Below are 22,028 nucleotides of genomic sequence, written 5' to 3'. Positions count from 1 at the left end.
CCTCGACAGTTGGAGCAGGATCGAGAACCAGTTCTGGCGAGGCCACCAGGGAGTCACCAGGATGCAGCATGGTCTCTCCCTTGCTATTTTGTTGACCACCTTCGTCAACAACGGTAGAGGCGGGAACATGTAGAGGAACCGGCCCTCCCAAGGAAGCAGGAGCCCATCTCCCAGAGAGGCTGGATCCGCTCCCCCTCTGAAACAGAACATGGGGCATTTCTTGTTCTCGGCTGTGGCGAAGACATCCAGCTGCGGGTACCCCCAAAGCTGGAATACAGGCTTTAGAAAACACCACTGCAGTTCCCACTCGTGCGGGGAAGCCCCACCCCTGCTGAGGGAGTCTGCCTGAATGTTGAGGACCCCCGGAAGGTGTCGTATTGGAGGCACTCCAACCAGAGATCCATCGCCAATGCGCAGAGCCGACGAGACACTGTCCCACCCTGCCTGTTGATGTAGCATAGGACAGTGGTATTGTCCGTAAGTAGCGCTACAGTCTTCCCCGCCACTAAGGGGCGAAAAGAGCGTAGGACAAAGTGAACTGCCAGCAGTTCTAGGTAGTTTATATGGAACTGAGTCACTTTTGGCAGCCACTGGCCCCTCACACACAGGCCTTCCATGTGCCCCCCCCCAACCCCACAAGGAAGCATCTGTGGTGATAGTCACAGTAGAAGGTGGGAGATGGAAGGGAGCTCTCTGGCAGATGTTGTTCTCTGACCCCCACCACTGTAGCGTCTGAAGAGTCCCAGATGGGATGATGAACCTCTTTTGAGGTGAGTCTCTGAGTGGGCGAAACTGGCGAAGAAACCACAACTGTAGGCCTCTCATCCTCAGTTTCGCGAAAAGTAGCACACTTGTCGTCGCTGCCATCAGCCCCAGCATCCGTTGAACCTGCTGTGCTGTGCCCCACTTTCGCCTCTGTAGCAGTCGTACCAGACCGACAATGTCCTTTGCTCTCTGTGGAGGCAGGTATGCAGGATGCTGGTTCGTATCCAGCAAAGCCCCTATGAACTGCACTGTCCTTGACGGAGTAAGGTGAGATTTCTCCAAATTGACCTGCAACCCCAAGGTGTCGAGAAGACGTAGAGTGATGGCAATGTGCGTTGACAAACTTTCCCTCGACTTCGCCACAAGGAGCCAGTCAATGTATGGAAAAATGACAACTCCCTGGAGACGGAGATGGGCAGCCACAATGCTCAGCATCTTCGTAAACACCCGAGGTGCAGTGGACAGGCCAAACGGAATGGCTTTGAACTGGAAGTGTTGGGAACCCACTGCAAACCGGAGGAAACGCCTGAACGCCGGATGGATGCTGACATAGAAGTAGGCATCCTTGAGGTCCAGGGTTGCCATCCAGTCCCCTTGATGGGCAGGACTGTTTGCAGCGTGGACATTCTGAACTTCTGGTACAGAATAAATTTGTTCAGATTCCGAAGATCCATAATTGGTCTTAAGCCCCCGTCCCTCTTGGGGACCAGGAAGTAGCAAGAGTAAAAACCTCCCGTCCTGGCCTCCATTGGAACTCTCTCTATGGCTTGTTTCTGTAGGAGGTTGTTCACCTCCGCCAGCAGAGGTGGGGAAGGGGGAGTGGTGATCACCACGGATTGGTTCGTAATCTGAGCAAACTCTATTTTGTAACCCTCTTGTATGATGGACAAAGCCCACCTGTCTGTAGAGATCAACTCCCAGGCAGGCAGGAAAGGGCGGAGGCGGATAGCTGTTGAGCCAGTAGGGGCGATGACACGTACCACAAGAAAGTCAAAGGCCCTGCTTCTGAGGGCGAGCACCCTTGGATTTGCCAGTGGCCTGAGAGCCATAGCAGTTCCTGTTGTTGCCTGAGTACGATGGTCTGTCAGGCTGGGTGGAGCGAGGTCGCCATTGCTGTTCGGGTGAGAACTTTTGGTAAGGCTTCTTGGCCCATAGTTTGTGCCACTGCTTCGCCTTGGGAGCCCTGGAGGTGGCCTGCATGCCCAGGTTCCTGGAGGTCTTCAGGCTCTTGTCTATTTCCTGCAGTGCACTGTCTGTGGTAGTGCTAAAAAAGCCATCCCCTTCAAAGGGCAAGTCCTCAACAAAAGCTCTAGTGTCCTGCTGCAGGGCTGTTGACCATAGCCAGGAGTGCCGACGAATGCACACAGCGGACGTGATGGCCTTTGCCGACACGTCCACCATGTGCTATGCTGCAGCCAATTGTTGCTTGGCCACAGCAAAGCCTTCTTTCTGCAGCTTCCTAGCAGCAGCCTTTTTGTCCTCGCTCAGGGAAGAAAGGAGAGGGGTGAGTTGTTCCCATACGGAGTACTGGTATCTAGCCATGCAAGCCGCATAGTTAGATACCTTTACTCCTAGGGCCCCTGCGGAGTAGACCTTTCTTCCCATATTGTCCAGCTTTTTTCCCTCCTTGTCGGGTGGGGATGAGTGGACCTTTCGTGCCTTGGAGGAAGAAGAGACGACCACTGAGTTCGGTTTTGGATGGGTGAAAAGGAACTCAGCCCCCATCTCCTGGACCCTGTACATGTGGTCCAGCCTTCTGGATGACACCGGAGTCGAAGATGGTTTCTTCCAGGGCTCCTTGACTGCCTGCAGAATCACTTTGGTGATTTGGTGATTGGCAAAGCGATTGCTGTGCATGTGTCCCTTTGCATAATGCCAAAGACATTATCATCCACGACAGGTTGTGGTTGCGTCACAGGCAGGGAGGGGGAGGTTGCCATCCTCTTCACCAGGTCGCCATAGGACTTCAGATCCGATGGCGAAATAGGAAGATCTTCGGCCGTTTGGGAACCTGGCGAAGGCTCCAAAGCACCTTCCTGGGCGTCGGTCCCGCTCTCTGAGTCCGATGAAGAAGACTCCCGGTGGACGGAGTGCTCAGAGAGGATCGGCGTTGATTCCCGGATCGGCGAGCAGATCGACGTCGATGGTCGCCGACGAGTCTCAGCCGCTGGGGTGGTGCACCTTTTCGGAGGGATCGATGCCGATGGCCTTCGGGAATGGTGCGACAGCCTCGACATGCAGGATGCCTGACTGTTGATCCCACTCCGCAAACTCTCTCGGTGGATACCACTGGTAAGGAGGGTAGGGATACGGATAGGTGGGCGGCCACTGACGCTGCTCCCTCGATGGTAGCGGTGGGAAATGGCATGGTGCCATGGAGGGCTCTAGCTCTCGTCTGCCTCTGGGTTCCATCGTGGTAGACGGGTCCATCGGCGCCGAAGCCTCCACTTCTGAGATCGAACCGCTCCCACTGCGACGCCGCGACCCGGATGATGAGGATCGCTGGGTGAGGTCGATCTCCTGCTCAGACATTGAGAGACGGAGCTGCTGAGTACTGCCTCTCGATGCCGATGGGCTGTGGCACGGGGATGCCAAGATCTTCCTCGGCGGAGCAGTCGGTGCCGAAACGTCGCGCAAGGGCGATGGAGTGCAGGACCTCTTTTGCTTCTCCTTGGCTTTGGCCTTCTTCGGGGCAGATGCTTGGGTCCTCGAGTCATCCCAATGCTTCTTGGCGGGCGTGTCCACTGATCCGTCATGGGATCGTTTTGTGAAGGAGCCTCGCTCGATCGGCATTTAGGTCACGATCGGGGTCACATCGGCTGATGTGATCGTCGGGGCCGGAGTGTCTGCCATGGTCGATGCCGACAAGCCCGATGCCGATTTCTGAGGGTGGAGTGCCGATTCGGTTAGAGCAGCCGAAAGCCGCGCCGCCAAGTTCTTCCTCGTTTGCTTGGAGAAGCGGAGGCAATGTGGGCAGGACTCCACACGGTGAGCTTCACCCAAGCAGAGAAGACACAGAGAGTGGCTGTCTGGGGGGGCAATCTTCTTCCCACAGGAGCGGCAGCGTTTGAAAAACCCCCAAAGACTTTCCATAGACTCCAGTCACCAAAAAACCTACTCAGAGTCCTCTGAGGGGAAAAAACTTTTTGGGGGAAAATAAACGGGGGGAAAGGCCCCGGAGGGCAGTCCGACAGACACACACACAAACTCTACTCTTTTTTTTTTTTTACCTATCTAAACTAACTATCTATACTAAGAAAAAAACAACAAACGGGCTATTTACAACGATAAAGGCAAAAAGACCAATATCTCACCGACCGGGGACATGAAAGGAAAACCTCTCCGCGCAGCAGTCAGAAAGGAACTGGCGGGATCCCCGCGCTGGTGAGCATGCGTACTGGGATGCCTGCGCATGCCCATTGGTGCCGAGCGCGGGAAAATACCGGGCTTTTTAGATACCGATTCGGGGATCAGCGCAGGCGGTCTATCCCATGAGTGTGAAGCACAGAGACCACGAAGAAGATCATAGCCTTATCCCACTCTCTGTATCCATTGCAGGCAGCAAGTCCAAACACTCTGTCCACAGCTAGCCTGCAATTTCTCCCTTGAGTCAGATCAAAGGAGATTTTCCTTTGATTCGGATCAAAAGGGAAATCCCTGGGGACCCACAAGTCCTGCTCATTGTGTGCACATCAGTCCTAATTTGAGACATGTCCTTGCCTTCCCATATTTTTCTGAGAGGAGATCATACAGATTGTGTCTCCATATATTCAGCCCTCCATTCTGAACTCCACATGTATAGGCCTCTATACTGAACTCACTACACTAAGGGCATGCCCTTCCCCTCCAATGCACATCTTTTACCACCATGCATTGCAAAGTGGCATATTTCCCCTGCACTTGTATGCAACAACCCCTGGAATACTATTTGATTTTGAGATAATTGACCACACACAGTCATGAAATTACACACCAGTCAGCCTAATGTTTGTCCCACTCCCAGGTGAATTAGTAGAAACTGTTATCAAAGATAGAGTTATTATGCTGATAAAGGATCAAAGCCTGCTAAGGGAAAATCAGCATAGTTTCTGTAAAGGAAAGTCCTGTCTCACCAGCCTTTTGGAGTTCTTTGAGAAAGAGAACAACCATGTAGACAACAGTAACTTGGTAGACTTACACACTTGAAAAGCTTTTAACAAGGTACGTCACCAAGACTCTTGAGTAAACTTAGCAGTCATAGGATAAGAGTCCCTTATGGATTAAAAATTGGTTAAATAACAGGAAACAAATAGTAAGAATAAATGGCCAGTTCTCTCAATGGAGGAAAGTAAGTACTGAGGTCCCACAAAGATCAGTATTGGGGCTGGTATTATTTAATCTATAAATGATCTAGAACTAGGGGTGAGTAGTGTAGTGGCCAGGTTTGCAGATGACACAAAATTATTCAGGATAGTGGAAATCAAGGCTGACTATGAAGAGCTCCAAGAATCAAAGAGTTGGAAGGGACCTCCAAGGTCATCTAAGTCCAACACCTTCCATATGCAGGAAATTCACAACCACCTCCCCACACACATACCCAGTGACTCATATTCCATGCCCAGAAGATGGCAAAAACTCCAGGATCACTGGCCAAACTGCAAAAAGATTACTGCCTAACCCCAAAGTGGTGATCAGAATTTCCCTGGGTGTGTAAGAAAAGGCCACAAGCACTAAGCACTGATGCAACACTTTCTGCCTCCTTCTCATGATCAGCCTAATTCACAGAATCAGCATTGCTGTCAGATGGCCATCTAGCCTCTGTTTAAAAACCTCCAAAGAAGGAGAGGCCACCACCTCCCAAGGGAGCCTGTTCCCCTGAGGAACCACTCTAACTGTCAGGAATCTCCATAAACTGGGTAAGTAGGTGACAATGTGGAAAATAAAGTTCAGTGTTGGTAAGTGTAAGATGATGAATGTGACAAAAAATCCCAACTTCAAATATAGGCTAATGAGCACTGAACTTGCTGAAACTAAGAGAGAAAAGATCTTGGGGTCATAATCAGTGCTCCCTCTAAACTGTGCACTTGATTGACCATTCCTTAACACAGGAAGCCCTGCTTAGCAACAATATGGAGCTGTGCAGGGTCTTACAGCTATAGTCTGCTCAGGATGTGAACTGCTCCATTGGGGGGGGGAAGGGGCCAGAGGGAACATTGGATAGTGTCAATGTTAGGAAAGGAACTGAAAAAAAGAGTATTTTGGAGGTTCAAGACCATCTTTAAATGCCTTCTCCAACCTGTGTTGCCACATCATGACTCGGCAAGGGAAAGGCATTTAAAGAGATTTTGCTCTTTATGCGGATAACATTGCTCTCTTCATCACAGGCATGGCCCATGCTCTTCCTGAAATTCAATGCATACTTGAGGCTTTAGTTTGGTATTGGGTCTCAAAGTCAATAAATCTAACTCTGAAATCTATCCAATTAATATTGTACACACATGTAGGCAGAAATTTGAGTTAATTTTATGATACAAGTGGATAAATTCTCACTGGCGCTATCTAGGAGTCCACATTCCCTTAGATTTTTCAAAATTGTATGAGGTAAACGACTTACCTTTGCAGTAGTTCATGACTACTCAGTTCTCGATATGGAAAGAGAACACATTTTCATGGTTGAACAGGACCCAGATCTTAAGAAGTTTTATGCTTTCAAAAATTTTGTTTCTATTTCAAACATTCACATATAACACATATAACAGCTAATCCTTCCCCAATGTCTACCTATAAACTTAATCTCTGGCTTCCTCCAGCAAAAGACCCTGGGGCCTTTCAGTCTTGGCAGGATGTTAGTATAACAAGAGTTGAACATCTTATAAATAAGGGCAAAATATTGGACAAACAATCCCTTTAACATCAATACAGGTTAGAGATTCAGTGCTTCCAATCTTCTTCTCGGCTTGGCTTCGCGAACGAAGATTTAAGAAGGGTGCAATAGTCCACGTCTGCTGCAGGCTCGCTGGTGGCTGACAAGACCAATGCGGGACAGGCAGGTCCGGCCACAGTGGCTGCAGGGAAAATCTGATTTAGGGTTGGTGCTGTAGCAGTGCGATTCTTCCTCAATCTCCTTTTGTCCTCAAGACCAGCTATGCATGCGTTCTCAAAAGAAGAGACAGCCTGGTGGATGGTGTGCCTCCATGCTTTGCGATCTGAGGCTAGGTCAGACCACTGGTGATGGTTGATGCGACAGGTGCCAAGGGATTTCTTCAAGGAGTCCGTGTACCTCTTCTTTGGTGCCCCTCTATTTCGATGGCCGGTGGAGAGTTCGCCATACAGGGCAATCTTGGGAAGGCGGTGGTTTTCCATCCTAGAAATATGCCCTGCCCAGCGCAGCTGCGTCTTCAACAGCAGTGCCTCGATGCTGGTAACCTCTGCCCGCTTGAGAACTTCAGTGTTGGTCACAAAGTCACTCCAGTGGATGTTGAGGATGGTGCGAAGGCAGCGCTGATGAAAGCGCTCAAAGAGTCGCAGGTGATGACGGTATAAAACCCACGATTCGGAGCCGTAGATGAGGGTTGTCATCACAACCGCTTTGTAAACATTGATCTTTGTGCCTTTTTTCAGATGCTTGTTGCTCCACACTCTTTTGTGCAGTCGGCCAAAGGCACGGTTTGCCTTTGCCAGCCTGTTGTCGATCTCCGAGAGGTCGTTGCAGTGTCTGACTTGGCCTCATTGGTCTTCGTGTAGCTGGATGATCATGCTGAGGAACCTTGGGGGACATCCTAAACGTTCCAAGATTTGCCACAGGCCTTTCCTGCTAACGGTATGCTTCCAATACTTGCAAGTTAAAATGGTAACTGGAAAAAACCCACAGTCATAAATGCTCACAGGTTAAAAAAGCCCACATGGAAAAATACTATTTTAAGCACCAGATATATTTATAATTGTGGATAACCATTCACCTCCATTTATGAGAATTAACAGGTATTACTAGGCCTTGTTTGGGGCCGGAGCTCACAGGAATGGAGCACATAAATTTTATTGTGCTCTTTTTCTTTCTTACCCCTCCCATCCAAAAAATACTTGCTTCTGGGCTCCATTGTTAAACCCCCCTGTGAGAATTTTGCTGAACTCTACAATTTGACAAACTTTCTAATATTTTTCCCCACCAAAAAAAAAAAATGGGGGAAACAACCCAAACCTATAAAACAAACAGATGGAAATCTTCCTCATGCCACTGTGGCCACATAGGAGAAAGTAATTTTAAAAGTATGATGGGAGCTGTGTTCCCTCTAAACTGAGTTAGCATGAGCTAGCTCACAAATATTTAGCCTTCAGCTCACACCTTTTTGTCTTAGCTCAGGAAAAATGGCTGCAGAGCACAATAATTTATGCAGTAGCGCACAACTTTAATACCAGTTGTTTACAAAGTAGAATGGAAAATGAAAGCAGAATAGAAAGTGGAAGCAGATATATTTGCAGGTTAGGAGTATGCCAAGGTAACTCAGGCAAATCACTGAACTGAGCTGAGCCAAGAGAAATCTCAGAGAACCTAGACTGTCGTCACTTTTCTTCAGCCTCTAAATAAATGCATCTTGAGTATAGAGATTTTTCCATCTGCATTTAACAAAAGTAGTCAAAGAAGTTTAAATTATGAATGGCCCTTTCCTTAACAGCTCTCACAATGTTTTCCCTTGTCTCCCAGCTCTACCACCAGTTGCTAAAAATATTGGAAAGACTCAACATAATCTTCACAGTTTTAGGTTAAACAAACAAGCTATTTGTGGAAAAGTAATGATGAACAAATTTATTGAAGTTACAGGAGACCTATTCACTCCTCCTAGCATTTAGCTGTAATTTACATATCATTAAATAATAATAGTCTTACCATCCAGTAACCAAGGCTGGGTCTGCATTTTGTCCAGTTCTGTCATCATGACACGTGCAAATACATGGTCTGGCACCAAAAGGCCACTCTCTAGATATTGCTTTGCCAATATACCAACATCTGTTAGGAAAAAACAAAACCTTTTAGTTAAAAGCTTTTCAAGTATATGACTAACAAGTAGCCCTATCTGCCCAGATTCTTCTCCAGAAATGCTCAGGAATGGTGTATTTGATGGTGATGTCATAAGGCACTGAAGACTAATCAGTCAGTCTTCTTGTGGGTTTTCTCCTTTTTCTGTACCGTGAAAGCAATAGGCATTTTTGAAGACTTCTTGGAGATGGATAAATATTGTAAACTCAGCCTTTTATCCCCTTTCCTCCCAAGCATTATGTTGATATCTGTAGTTCACAACCATCATCCCATCATAATGCCAGCTTTCAACACTACAGTTGAAGATCAATGTTGCTAAGCAACCAAATGGCATGTACCTCAGCTTAACCATCTGCAAAGCACAAGGCCAGTTCTACAGCAATACTATGTTCAGAAAGAAAAACAGGAAAACAAACACACACACACAAGTAGCCCAAATTGGACAAAAAACACTAAACACAAGAAGAAAGTATCTACCAAAGGAGAATAAAATATGGAAGGGGAGGATGGAGTTGGCACAGCTTGGAGAACAGATAAGGAAACAGAAACTATGGTCAAAGTAGATTTAGGTGGATAAACTGTGTTGATCTGAAGTAGTCAGGGTCGGCTCGCCCACTAGGCAAATTAGGCATTTTCCTAGGGTGCCGGGTAGAGGGGGTGCCAAATTGGGCTTCCCCCCCCCTCCTGGCACCCAAGACAAATGCCTAATTGCCCCAGGGCAGTTAGGTGGTAGCAGCGGTAGCAGTGGCAGTGGGCAGGCCACTTCCCTCCTCCCTGGCACGGGCAGGCCACCTCTGCCCCCGGTGTGCTCAGATGCCAGCCTTGTGCTACCGGTTTGGAGAGGGGGAGTATCAGAATAGTGCACGCTATCTTAATACAGAGTAGAATGAGGCTTCGCTCCCCCCCCCCTTCCTGTTCCAGGGGGGTGGGGATGAGAGCGAAGCCTCTTCCTGCTTTAAATTAAGGGTCTATTGTGATGCCGGCCGAAATGGGTAAGCATGAGGCTGGCGTTGCTACTATGAGTGTGCGGGGGGGGGGGGGAATCGGGTAGGCCACCCACCCCCCCGCACGCTCAGAGTAGCGACGCCAGCCTCGTGCTTACCCACTTTGGCCAGCATCGCAATAGACCCGTCTCTTAATATATAGCAGAAAGAGGCTTAACTCTCACCCCTCCCTTCCGGAACAGAAAGGGAGGGAGGAGCAAAACCTCGTTCTGCTCTGTATTAAGAGAGAGTGCACTATTCTGATCCCACCCACCCACCCACCCCCGGCCCTGAAGCCGGTAAGCACAAGGCTGGTATCTGAGCATGCCGGGGTAGGAGTTTGTTTGTTTATTTATTTATTTATTTATATTTCGATTTATATCCCGCCCTTCCCACCGAAGTGGCTCAGGGTGGCTCACAACACGTAAAAATTTAACATAGGGTTTAGCATTTAAAACATCAATTAACATCATTTTAAAACAATAAGTTAATAAAACATAAACATAAACCCAGCGGTCTATCAGAATGCCCCTACCACCATCCGAAATTCCCAGTGTCGGTTAGTTGTAAGCCAGCCGGAAGAGGGCCGTCTTGCAGGCCCTGCGGAACTGCCCAAGGTCCTGCAGGGCCCTCACCTCCTCCGGCAGCTGGTTCCACCAGTAAGGTGCCATTACTGAGAAGGCCCGATCCCTGGTAGATTTCAACCGGGCCTCCTTTGGCGGTCCCTAAGGTAGGCAGGTCCTAGGCCATATAGGGCTTTAAAGGTAATAACCAGCACCTTGTACCGGACTCGGTATATTATCGGCAGCCAGTGCAGACCCCGAAGCCCCGGCTGAATGTGCTCCCATCTTGGAAGCCCCAATAACAGCCGGGCAGCGGCATTCTGCACTAACTGCAACTTCCGGATTCGGCACAAGGGCAGCCCCATGTAGAGGGCATTACAGTAGTCCAGCCTCGAGGTGACCGTAGCATGAATCACCGTTGCTAGATCGCCGTGCTCCAGAAAAGGAGCCAACTGCCTCGCCCGCCTAAGATGAAAAAATGCAAACTTGGCAGTGGCTGCTATCTGAGCCTCCATTGACAGTGAAGGCTCCAATAGTACCCCCAAGCTCTTGACCCTGCGCGCCGCTATCAATGGCGCACCGTCAAAGGCTGGCAGGGGGATTTCCCTTCCCGGACCATGGCAACCCAAGCAAAGGACCTCTGTCTTTGCCAGATTCAGTTTCAGCCCACTCAGCCTAAGCCACCCAGCCACCGCCCGTAACGCCCAGTCCAAATTATCTGGGGCGCAGGCAGGCTGGCCGTCCATAAGTAGATAGAGCTGGGTGTCATCAGCATACTGATGACAGCCCAACCCATACCTTCGGGCAATCTGTGCAAGGGGGCGCATATAGATGTTAAACAACATCGGGGAAAGCACCGCCCCTTGAGGCACTCCGCAATCAAGCGTGTGCCTCCGGGACAGTTCATCCCCGATCGCCACCCTTTGTCCCCGACCGTTAATGAAAGAGGAAAGCCATTGTAAGGCCAACCCCTGAATCCCCACGTCGGCAAGGCGGCAGGCTAGTAACTGATGGTCGACCGTATCGAACGCTGCCGATAGGTCCAACAACATCAGCACCGCCGAGCCGCCTTGATCCAGATGCCGTTGAAGGTCATCCACCAGGGCAACCAGCACCGTCTCCGTCCCATGGCCCGGGCGAAAACCAGACTGGTGGGGGTCCAGGATAGAAGCGTCCTCCAGGAAACCCTGTAACTGCAACGCCACTGCCCTCTCGATAAGTTTGCCCAAAAAGGGCAAATTCGAGACCGGCCGGTAATGTACCAATTCAAACGGGTCTAGCGTTGTTTTTTTCAAGAGGGGACGGACCACCGCCTCTTTAAGCGCTGATGGAAAGAGCCCCTCCATCAGGGATCTATTTATGATATCCCGTACAGGATATCTAAGCTCCCTCTGGCAGGTCTTAATAAGCCAGGAGGGGCACGGGTCCAGATTGCAAGTTGTTGGGCATGCAGATGAGAGGATCCTGTCAACTTCCTCCAGGCTGAGAGTGCCGAAACCGTCCAGAACGTGATCCGAAGACAGGTGCGGAGCCTCGGGTTCGCTAACTGTATCTAATATGGCGGGAAGGTAGCAACGAAGCGACGCGATTTTATCCGCAAAGAAATTCGCAAATGCCTCACAGCCTATCTCCAATTCATTAGAATTTAGTCTGCCTTGTGGCAACGTTGTAAGAGTCCGAATTATATTAAACAATTGTGCCGGGCACGAAGTTGCAGGCGCAATCTCAGCCGCAAAGTATGTTTTCTTTGCGGCCTTGACTGCCATCTCATAGGACTTCATAAACTCTATAAGATGTTCTAGTCGCTTCGTCTCGAGTATGCCGCCATTGCCTCTCTAGTCGTCTGAGTCCCCGTTTTAATTGCCGCAACTCCTGGTTATACCAAGGTGTCGGCTTTAAACAAGGACGCAGAGGACGCCTAGGTGCGATCTCATCGATGGCTCTGGAGAGCCTGTCATTCCAGGACTCCACCACGTCATCCAAGGAATCGCCAGGGGGCCAGGGATCCCGCAGGGCCATCAGGAACCGTTCCGGGTCCATCAGGCTCCGCGGGCGAGCTAAAATACTCTCGCCGCCTAAACGGGCTTGAGGTGGGACATCCACATGAGCCTTGAGGGCATAGTGATCCGACCATGGCACTGCTATAGAAGCAAGATCGTTCACTAAAACTCCCGCCGCGAAGACCAAGTCTAACATGTGCCTCGCCTGGTGGGTGGGCATTGTAACTATTTGGGAGAGTCCTAGTGTCGCCATGGAAGACACTAGGCCCATCGCCTGATTGGAGGTCGCATCATCGGCATGGACATTGAAGTCACCCAGGATCAAGAGCCTCGGGTGCTCCAATGCCCATCCTGCTGCGGCCTCCATCAGGGATGGTAGGGTGCTAGCCGGTGCGTTAGGCAGTCGGTACACCAGCCAGATCGCCAACCCCTCCCCAACGTCCCACGCCAGATCGGCACATTCAATGCCCTTGATCTCCAGGGCCGGGAGAGCCCGGAAGGAGTAAGCCTCTCGTATGAACTGACAGCATCAGGCACTTTAAGAGGAAAAACTGCTGATGCAACATTATGTAACTCCAACTATACTAGCTAATGAGAGACATGTGAAGCTAGTTAAGTGGGGTGTAACTTGATAGGCCAGCTCTGCCATAAGAACCAGCAGCCTAGCCCTTAGACTTTGCCTCGGCCACCCTTGGGTGAATGGAGAGGAAGGAGTGTTGGAGACGTGGAGAGCTATTTGGTAACAGACTGAAACTCTGTCCGTTTGATTGATGATGGCTATGACCCTGGTATGTGTAGACTAATCTTTTGGACTTGTGACTCTGTACTTCTCTACTGGCTGGACTGACTAACTGTGAACTGACTACTTTGGAACTGCCTTTAACCACTCTTTATGCTCAACCCAATACAACTGTTTCAACTGGCTTACTAAGACTGTGTCTTTGTAGACTTTTTTCCTCGAGGCTGCTCTTATCAGCACACTCAACCGCGGAACTTCCACGCACTATCTGACATCGGTTGTGGGCCCAGCGTGGTCTGCATGAGAGTAAGCACTGTCGGCTGCAGCACTCGCCAGAAGGTCTACTCGTGAGTAAGCGAACAGTTTGGGGCGTGGCACTTTGTTGTGTTACAGGCAACCATGGAGTCCAGCGTTCATATCTCTGGCTTCTTGATACAGAGGCTTAATGGAGATAATTATGGGACATGGTCAGAGAAGGTCACCCTATTGTTGAAGTTCCAGGGGCTGTGGGAGTACGTGGCACACCCCCCAGATATAGCTACACTACATGCGGAGGATGATGCCGAGGTACTTGCAAAGCATAAGAGCAATGACGAGAAGGCGCTTGCATTGCTAGGCTTGACCTTGGAAGATTCACAACTCATCCATATCAAAGGGTCTGACACAGCCAAGTCGTGCTGGGATGCACTAAAGGCGATATATGAGAGAGAAAGTGTTGGGTCACACATTTTCTTAATGAAAAAGCTCTTCTCCACACGTCTGGAGGTCGGTGGTGATATGATGACTCATTTGGAGCACATGACTCGTATGTTGCACCAGCTGCAGGACAAGCAGGTAATTTTTACTCCCCTGCAGCAGGCCTATATAATCCTATGTTCTCTGGACTGTACGTATGACCAATTTGTGGCTAATCTTGATATTATTCCACAAACTGATATTAACGTGTCCAGTATCACCCAACGCCTGTTGAATGAGGCTATGAGACGGAAGGACGCCGCTCACTTTCATTCAACAATGAATGTTCCTGCCCGGGAGGCTCTTAAAGGGGCAGAGTGCAAGGCAGTAGTAGCGAAAACAAAAGCTGTGCGTAAGTGCTACTTATGTGGGAGCAAGCAACACCTGCAACGCCAGTGTTCTTTGAACAAGAAGAAACATTCTCCAGCTGTTACCAAAGGAGGTGGGTGCAATGTAATCACTAATAATTCCTCCAGCAGCAGCCAGCAATTCATGATTGACAGTGGTGCTACGGAGCACATAGCCAAGGACAGAAAGCTCTTCGAGACTTTTACTCCTACGCAAGGTCAGAGTGTGAAGCTTGCAAATGGGCTGACTGCCAATGTAGCTGGGAATGGTCTTGTAAACATCCCGAGCCTGGGGAGGAAATTCCCAATGCTCAATGTTCCAAGCTTAAATTATAATCTGTTATCAGTTTCTGCATTGACTGAATACAATTATAAAGTTTGTTTTACAGCCACTGACTGCAATATATGTAAAGGTGCAATAACTGCAAAAGCTAAGAGAAAAGGCGACCTCTACTTCCTCGAGAAGGAGCAAATAGTACAGCATGTGAGTACTAATGAACCCCTGCATGATAACTGCATTCATCTTTGGCACCGCAGGCTGGGGCACCTTAATTTCCAGGCAGTGAAGAAGACGCTTCAGGCAGCTGGAATTAAGACCAAGCCGTGTGGGTGTTATATTGAATGTGAGGTGTGCAAAGCTGTGAAATCCAAGGCAGCAGCTGCAAAATCACCAAGCAAATTTCAGTCCGATGCCATACTCGACCTGGTGTTTGTCGACCTGATAGGTCCATTCCCTACAAGGAGTCTGGGCGGAGCCAAATTTGCATTATGCATCGAAGACCACTTTTCAAGGTATGGATTCTGCTACCTACTTAGGTCCAAGGCAGAAACATTCCAAGCATTTCATAATTGGCTTCGGTTTGTGCACCGCAAGACAGGGAAGTACCCTAAGACTATCTTTAGTGACAACGGTACTGAATTCTGTAATGAGCGGATGATTGCTCTGTGCAGGAGGCACGGCATTGAAAGGAAATGCACCGCCCCCTACCGACCTCAGCATAATGCTTTCTGCGAACGCAGAAATCAAACCCTGACCAATATGTGCTTTTGCATGTTACAAGACAGTAATTTACCTATGAGTTACTGGGGAGAAGGCATGATGTGTGCTTCTCACATACTAAACTTGTCTTGGTCATCAGCCACAGGTATGATCCCTGCAGAGGCGTGGTACGGCAAGAAACCTTCCTTAGAGCATGTAAGGATCTTTGGGATTCCAGCATACGTCCACATCCCAAAGGAGCTCAGAAGGAAAGGGAAAAATAAAGCTGTAAGATTATTGTTTGTTGGCTACACTAACAATCACCGAGCTTTCAGGTTCTGCCACGATGGGGAGAAGAAAATAACGACTAGCGCATCGGCTAGCTTCCTTGAAAAAACAGTTGGCTGGCAGCGAACGTCCTCAACTCTAATCATTCCGGCCGGAGTGAAACAAGACCTGCTACCTGTTCCTGAGAGGGGGAGGAGGAGCCCGTCGCTTAGCAACGGAGACATCAAGGAAGAACCGTTAACTCCTACATCGCCAGGAGCCAGCGTTTCTCTGCAACCTGAGACGGCAGCACAACAGACTGAGTCTGATGCAGCTGAGGAGCCCATTCTTCGGCGGTCCGCTCGAGAAACGAGGCCACCTGATCGCTATAGTCCAGGACAGACATGCGCTGTGATTGCTGAACCTTCGAGTTACGACAGCATACAGCACCTATCAGCAGCAGAGCAGGCTGGATGGCGCGCTGCAATGAAGTCTGAACTAGAATCCCTGCAAAACCAGCACGTCTATGAGGAAACGACTCTACCTAGCGGTCAGAGACTCATAGGGTGTAAATGGGTGTATAAGCTGAAGGCTGGCATAGATGGTACTACTCAGTACAAGGCCAGGCTTGTAGCCCAAGGTTTTTTACAGGGGGGGCAAGACTATGACGAAACTTTTGCGCCTACTTTGAAGGCCACATCACTGTTTTGTGCACTCACTATTGCTGCCAAACAGAAATGTTTAGTTAGGCACCTTGATGTGAAAACAGCATACTTACATGCACCACTGAGGCACAATATATATATGAGAAAACCCCTAGGTGTCTCAGATGATGGTGATAATGCTAACACTTGCTGGATGCTTAAGAAATCCCTGTATGGCTTAAAGCAATCCGGGTTCGAATGGAACCAACATTTGGTGGATAACCTTAAAATGATGGGTTATAAACAAGGAGTTGCAGATCCCTGTGTGTTCATGAAGGGAACAGGGGAGCAACGTTCCATCATCTTAATCTTTGTTGATGATCTGGCACTGATATGCAAAACTGCCAAAATAATGAATGACACAATTGATGCTCTGAAAGCAAAATTCACTGTAAGAGATCTAGGAGAGATCAGGCAGTATGTGGGATTGGAAATTGCCAAAGTAAATGATGGGTACAAGGTATCACAGAGGGCTAAGATATCCCAATTACTAAAACAGTTCAAAATGGAACAGTGTAAAGGGGTACAAAATCCTATGCTACCATGTAATGAATCTGAATGTGAACAGAGTCCACTGTTTGATCAAGGTATATATCAATCCCTGATTGGAAGTCTGACATATCTCGCAAACTGGTCCAGACCAGATATAGCCATGGCCACTAATGTTTTGGCTAGAGCTGTTAAAGATCCTAGGCAAATGCATTGGCTAGCAGCCAAACACATATTGAGATACTTGAAACAGACCATAGACTGGAGTTTATTCCTAACACCTACTGGTGATCTTAATATGTACGCCTATGCGGATGCTAGTTTCGCTAATGATCCTAAAACTAGACAGTCCACAACAGGAATGGCTATCTTTCTGGGTGGCGCCCTAATTGGGTGGAGATCACTGAAACAAAAACATGTGTCCCTGTCCACCTGCGAGGCAGAATACGCCGCGTTGAGCGCAGTGTGTACAGAAATCATTTGGTTTAAACAACTATTGTTGGATTTTGGCATATGTCACATGAATCCCATTGTTGTAAGGGAAGACAATCAGGCAGCTATCCAGTTAGCAACCTCTCATGGAGTTAAGAACAGGTCTAAACATACAGATGTGCGCTTTCATAATGTTAAGCAATGTTTAGATGACAAACTGATAGCACTGGAATACTGTGAAACAAATGCCAACATCGCTGATGTATTTACCAAGCTGCAAACCCATGTAAAGCACAAAGAAAGTTGTGTATCTTTGGGGCTTAGAAAATGATACAGTGAAGTCATGTATGTATAAATGAATGTAACTAAGGAAACTAAATGTTTTATGATGAGCTAACCTGTATAGTACATGTCGTTACATAAGGGGAGAATGACAGCATCAGGCACTTTAAGAGGAAAAACTGCTGATGCAACATTATGTAACTCCAACTATACTAGCTAATGAGAGACATGTGAAGCTAGTTAAGTGGGGTGTAACTTGATAGGCCAGCTCTGCCATAAGAACCAGCAGCCTAGCCCTTAGACTTTGCCTCGGCCACCCTTGGGTGAATGGAGAGGAAGGAGTGTTGGAGACGTGGAGAGCTATTTGGTAACAGACTGAAACTCTGTCCGTTTGATTGATGATGGCTATGACCCTGGTATGTGTAGACTAATCTTTTGGACTTGTGACTCTGTACTTCTCTACTGGCTGGACTGACTAACTGTGAACTGACTACTTTGGAACTGCCTTTAACCACTCTTTATGCTCAACCCAATACAACTGTTTCAACTGGCTTACTAAGACTGTGTCTTTGTAGACTTTTTTCCTCGAGGCTGCTCTTATCAGCACACTCAACCGCGGAACTTCCACGCACTATCTGACATGAACAATGCCACCCCTCCCCCCCGCCCGCTAGTCCGTGACTGGTGAAAGACTGAGTATCCTGGGGGAGCCACCTGGGAGAGAGCTACCGTCTCCCCATCGCGCACCCAGGTCTCGGTCACGCATGCCAGGTCCATGTCCTGCTCAAGCAGGAATTCCCGAAGGATGGAGGTCTTATTATTAATGGACCTGGCATTGCATAACACCAGTGACGGAGGCGAGTAATTTCGCCTGGCCTCACTACCTGTCACCATCGGGATGGGACACAGGCTGGAGGGTGGTCGAGCACTATCTCATCTCAGCCTCCTTCCCTTACATTTCTGCCTGTTCCCACCGTCATACCTTCCCCTCCCCAGGAGTACCGGAATCCCCAGGCCAATCATCCCTTACTGGTATCCACCAGCCCTTCAACCGACAGAATGTTTAAACCTCTCCCTGCCGAAAAAATGGGAGGGGGTCGGCCTGGAGGCGTGCGGGCAGTAAGTCTGCCTGGGCCGCCGCGTGCTTTCGGGCCAGCCCTGGAAGCAATAGAATAAAGTCTGAATCCAGTGGCACCTTTACAACCAACGAAGTTTTATTCAAGGTATGAGCTTTTCTGAGCACACACACTTCTTTATTATGTCTGAAGAAGAGTGCATGCACACAAAAGCTCATACCTTAAATAAAACTTCGTTGGTCTTAAAGGTGCCACTAGACTCAAACTTTGTTCTGTGGCCAGGGTAATTAGAGACAGCAATAGATCGAGAGCAGATGACAGGGAAAAAAGAATTAAGTGAAACACAGATAGCTAGGAACAAGGAAGGTAAGTCTGAACAGATATTTAACTACATGTTCTTACACACCTTGTTAAGTGCTCCATTTCCTTGATCACACCTTCCACTGCAAAGCATACCTCAGCTATACCTCCTGTGTTATTTTTTCTTTTCTTATTAGCACAGCTTAGTTTATTTCATGATCAGGAGGCCAGATACTAGCTTATTCAGTCTCCCCCACCACAATGGTTCTGACAAAGGAAGATTCAAATTAGATGCTTCTAGACCAGATAACAATAACGGGGGGGGGGGGGGGGATAGGTCAAAGGAAACAATGAGTGGCAGTAAGCTGCCTCACCAGATAAGCTGGGAGAGTAGTAGTAACAAAGAATTTTTTCCCCAAGCATTCAACAGTCTGAGCCTGTAACGACATGTATTTTTGTTATATTTTTGTTCTTAACAAAAACAAGTGTTATGCCTGAAAGGATTTAAAAAAAAAAGCAGGGCTTTTTGACAGTACTGATACTATCTTGTCAGCCACCAGCGAGCCTGCAGCAGATGTGGACTACTGCACCCTTCTTAAATCTTCGTTCGCGAAGTCAAGCCGAGAGAGAGAGAGAGAGAGAGAGAGAGAGAGAGAGATACTAAGTACTGGCACCTCTTGAAGAGTCCGCCAAGTCTGGGGTTGGAGTGGAATTGGTGAAAATCAGCACATCTGTATATAAGAGGCCTGTGACCACCTTTTTTTAAATTAAAAATAGTGATTATAACTAGTTTTGCAATATCAGAACAGCAATACTCTTCATTAGCGCAAACACAGGTGTCACACCTTAGTGAGCAAGTTTTTGGAATTTCCCCAGAAATGGAGCTAGATGTTAAGCAAGCAAGCAAATGTATGTTGTGGGACAGGGATATGATGCTGTGACGGAAAGCAATGGGTTAACCATAAACTGAAGACGCACAGGGCTGCGTCAGGTGACCTGAGGGTGGGGGCAGAGTGCTCAGAGCTCTCAGGGAGGGAAAGTAGTGGAGGGAGAGAAACTGCTGAGGCAGGAGTTCAGTCAGTTGGAGTCTGACAGAGTGGAGGCCTGTCAGAGAAGTCTGTCAGTGGGGACCTGACAGAGACTGAGAGGGTCAGTTAGTGCCGGCCAGAAGGGCTGAGAGGGCAGCTGATCCTGTGAAGAAGCTGGAGACGGGGAAGTCTTCCAGAGACTGCCAGCTGGACAAAACCAGCCAAGAGGGCTGTGTGTGTGTGAGTCAGTTAAGACCGGAACGGTCACAAACACCTAGGAACCACTCTGAAGATCTAGTGAGGAGGTTGAGGGAGTGGACGTGGGTCTGAGACACCAAGAAGGGCTGAGACGAGAGACTCCAGTCGAGGGGTGTGACTAGACACATCAATCCCAAGAGGCCAGACCTTGGCTAGAGGTGGAGAGTGAGTTAAAGGGAAACTGTGAACTGTGAAAGACTCAAGAAAGTAAAAGTGAATGTAAAGCCTGAAACAACAGAACAACCGTACTAGCCTATGTAAATATCTCCCATATCCCCAGTTTAAGACTTTTTGTTACAATAAATCTGTGGTTTAAGTTAAAGTTCTCGTGAGCCTATATATTTTGTGGGAAGAATAAACAAAGCTGCTGTGGTCCCATCAACAGAACAAGTAAAAATACCCCAAAGAGACTAAAATATAGAGATCCAGTGAGGCCGTGAGGCGGGCGCTGCTATAGATGCCTACAGGATAGAAAAGTTCCTGTGTCTGCAGATCATTAGTTTCCAGAGAGAACATGGGCAGACTCCATTAAGTTAAATAAAACCAAAGTCCAGTGGCACTTGAAGACCAAAAAAAGGTTCTCCAGTATGAGCTTTCGATTGTCAGAGTTCATTTCTTCGGATGTTTATGGAACACACACACACTACAGAGCACTGTTTCTGTTGTGAGGCCCTACATCACACTGACAATTGTAGGTTTCGAGACACAATTTGCTGGTGCTGCTATTGTGAGGGCATTTAGCGCACCTGTGCACCATCCCATAACCAACCAGGGAAGCTGGAGTTTTAGTGATGGGATGCCAATTTTGTGGAGCTATGCACGGAAGAAGGTGAGGAAGATGGCGACGCCAGTTATGCTCTGTATATCTTGGGGGATTGTCCGTCACCACCAATACATGCCCAAATAACCATTGCAGGTTGCCCTCTAGACATGGAAGTGGACACTGGGGCAGCATTAGCTATAAAAGGGAAGGACACTTTTGCCAGCTTGTACAGCCAGTGAAGCTTCAAATCTATAGAGCAGAGGCCATTCCACTGACTGGCAAGTTGTGTCTGCCAGTGACCTAATATCCCTCTTCCCAGGCAACCTGGAGAGATTTTTGTTCCAGCATTGGGAATGCTGACAGGGACGACAACAAAGACTCATGTGAACCCAGATACACAGCCTCATTTTTTTCAGACCCTGCTCAGTGACATATACTTTGTGCAGTAAAGTGGAAGCTGAACTCCAACATCTGCAGGAGGAAGGTATCCTAGAACCAGTTCAGTTTTCTTATTGGCCACTCCAGTCATACTAGTAGTTAAGGCAGATGGGTCTGTGAGAATTTGTGGGGATTATAAAGTCACTGTAAACAGGGTTGCTAAAAGGGATCCATATCCACTTCTTCAAATTGAAGATTTATTTGCATCTTTGGCTGGGGGTGGTGGTCTGGGTTTCCAAATTTGATCTTAGTTATGCTTATCAGCAGCTGATTTTCAATTAGGAGTACAAGAACTTACTAATGATCACCACTCATCGGGGATTATTTTAGTACACCCACCTCCTGTTTGGTATATCCTCTGCTCCTGGGATTTTTCAAAGGGCAATGGATGGGGTGTTACTGGGGATCCCCATGTCAGCATATGCTTACTGCTTGGTAAGACATCAGGCTGGAGTCAGATGCCAGTGACCTGTGACAGCTCCTGGCAGCTTCCCTTATCTGGTTTATACTGGTTCTATCCAGAGTTTTGTGCCTATGCAAAATGACTCAGCACTGAGTGTTGATTGGTGCTTCTATATTGCTGTATGTATATAACTGAATAGACTGTACAGTTCATCTCTGCTCTCAATCGTGTTGTCTGGCGAAGCACTTCGTCAGTGTATACTAGCATAACTGCATACTTGTAAATAAATGTAAATAGTTAAGCACAAGTCAGTGTGCCAAAGCTGCTTTCTTTTATTAAGTCTCACAACTCCAGAGCATATCTGCACAAACACCAACACCCCAATGTCTTAAGTTTATTTGGCTGATATTCTGATCTCAGGGGTAGATCAGGAAACCCATTTATATACACTACAAGTGATAAT

General features: G+C 48.2%; 1 protein-coding gene across 2 annotated transcripts in view; it reads right to left on the bottom strand.

Moving 5' to 3' along the window:
* AK4 (adenylate kinase 4) overlaps positions 1 to 22,028 on the bottom strand; it is an 89,171-nt gene that overhangs the window by 22,075 nt on the left and 45,068 nt on the right. For both annotated transcript variants that reach the window (XM_060231957.1, XM_060231958.1), the window contains exon 3: positions 8,630 to 8,749. In XM_060231957.1, coding sequence (XP_060087940.1) covers positions 8,630 to 8,749 — 120 coding nt within the window. The remainder of the gene's footprint in view (positions 1 to 8,629; positions 8,750 to 22,028) is intronic.

Source organism: Heteronotia binoei, chromosome 2 (genome assembly GCF_032191835.1).
Source record: "Heteronotia binoei isolate CCM8104 ecotype False Entrance Well chromosome 2, APGP_CSIRO_Hbin_v1, whole genome shotgun sequence".
In the NCBI taxonomy this organism is placed as follows: domain Eukaryota; kingdom Metazoa; phylum Chordata; class Lepidosauria; order Squamata; family Gekkonidae; genus Heteronotia; species Heteronotia binoei.
This window is presented reverse-complemented; position numbering and strand designations above follow the sequence as displayed.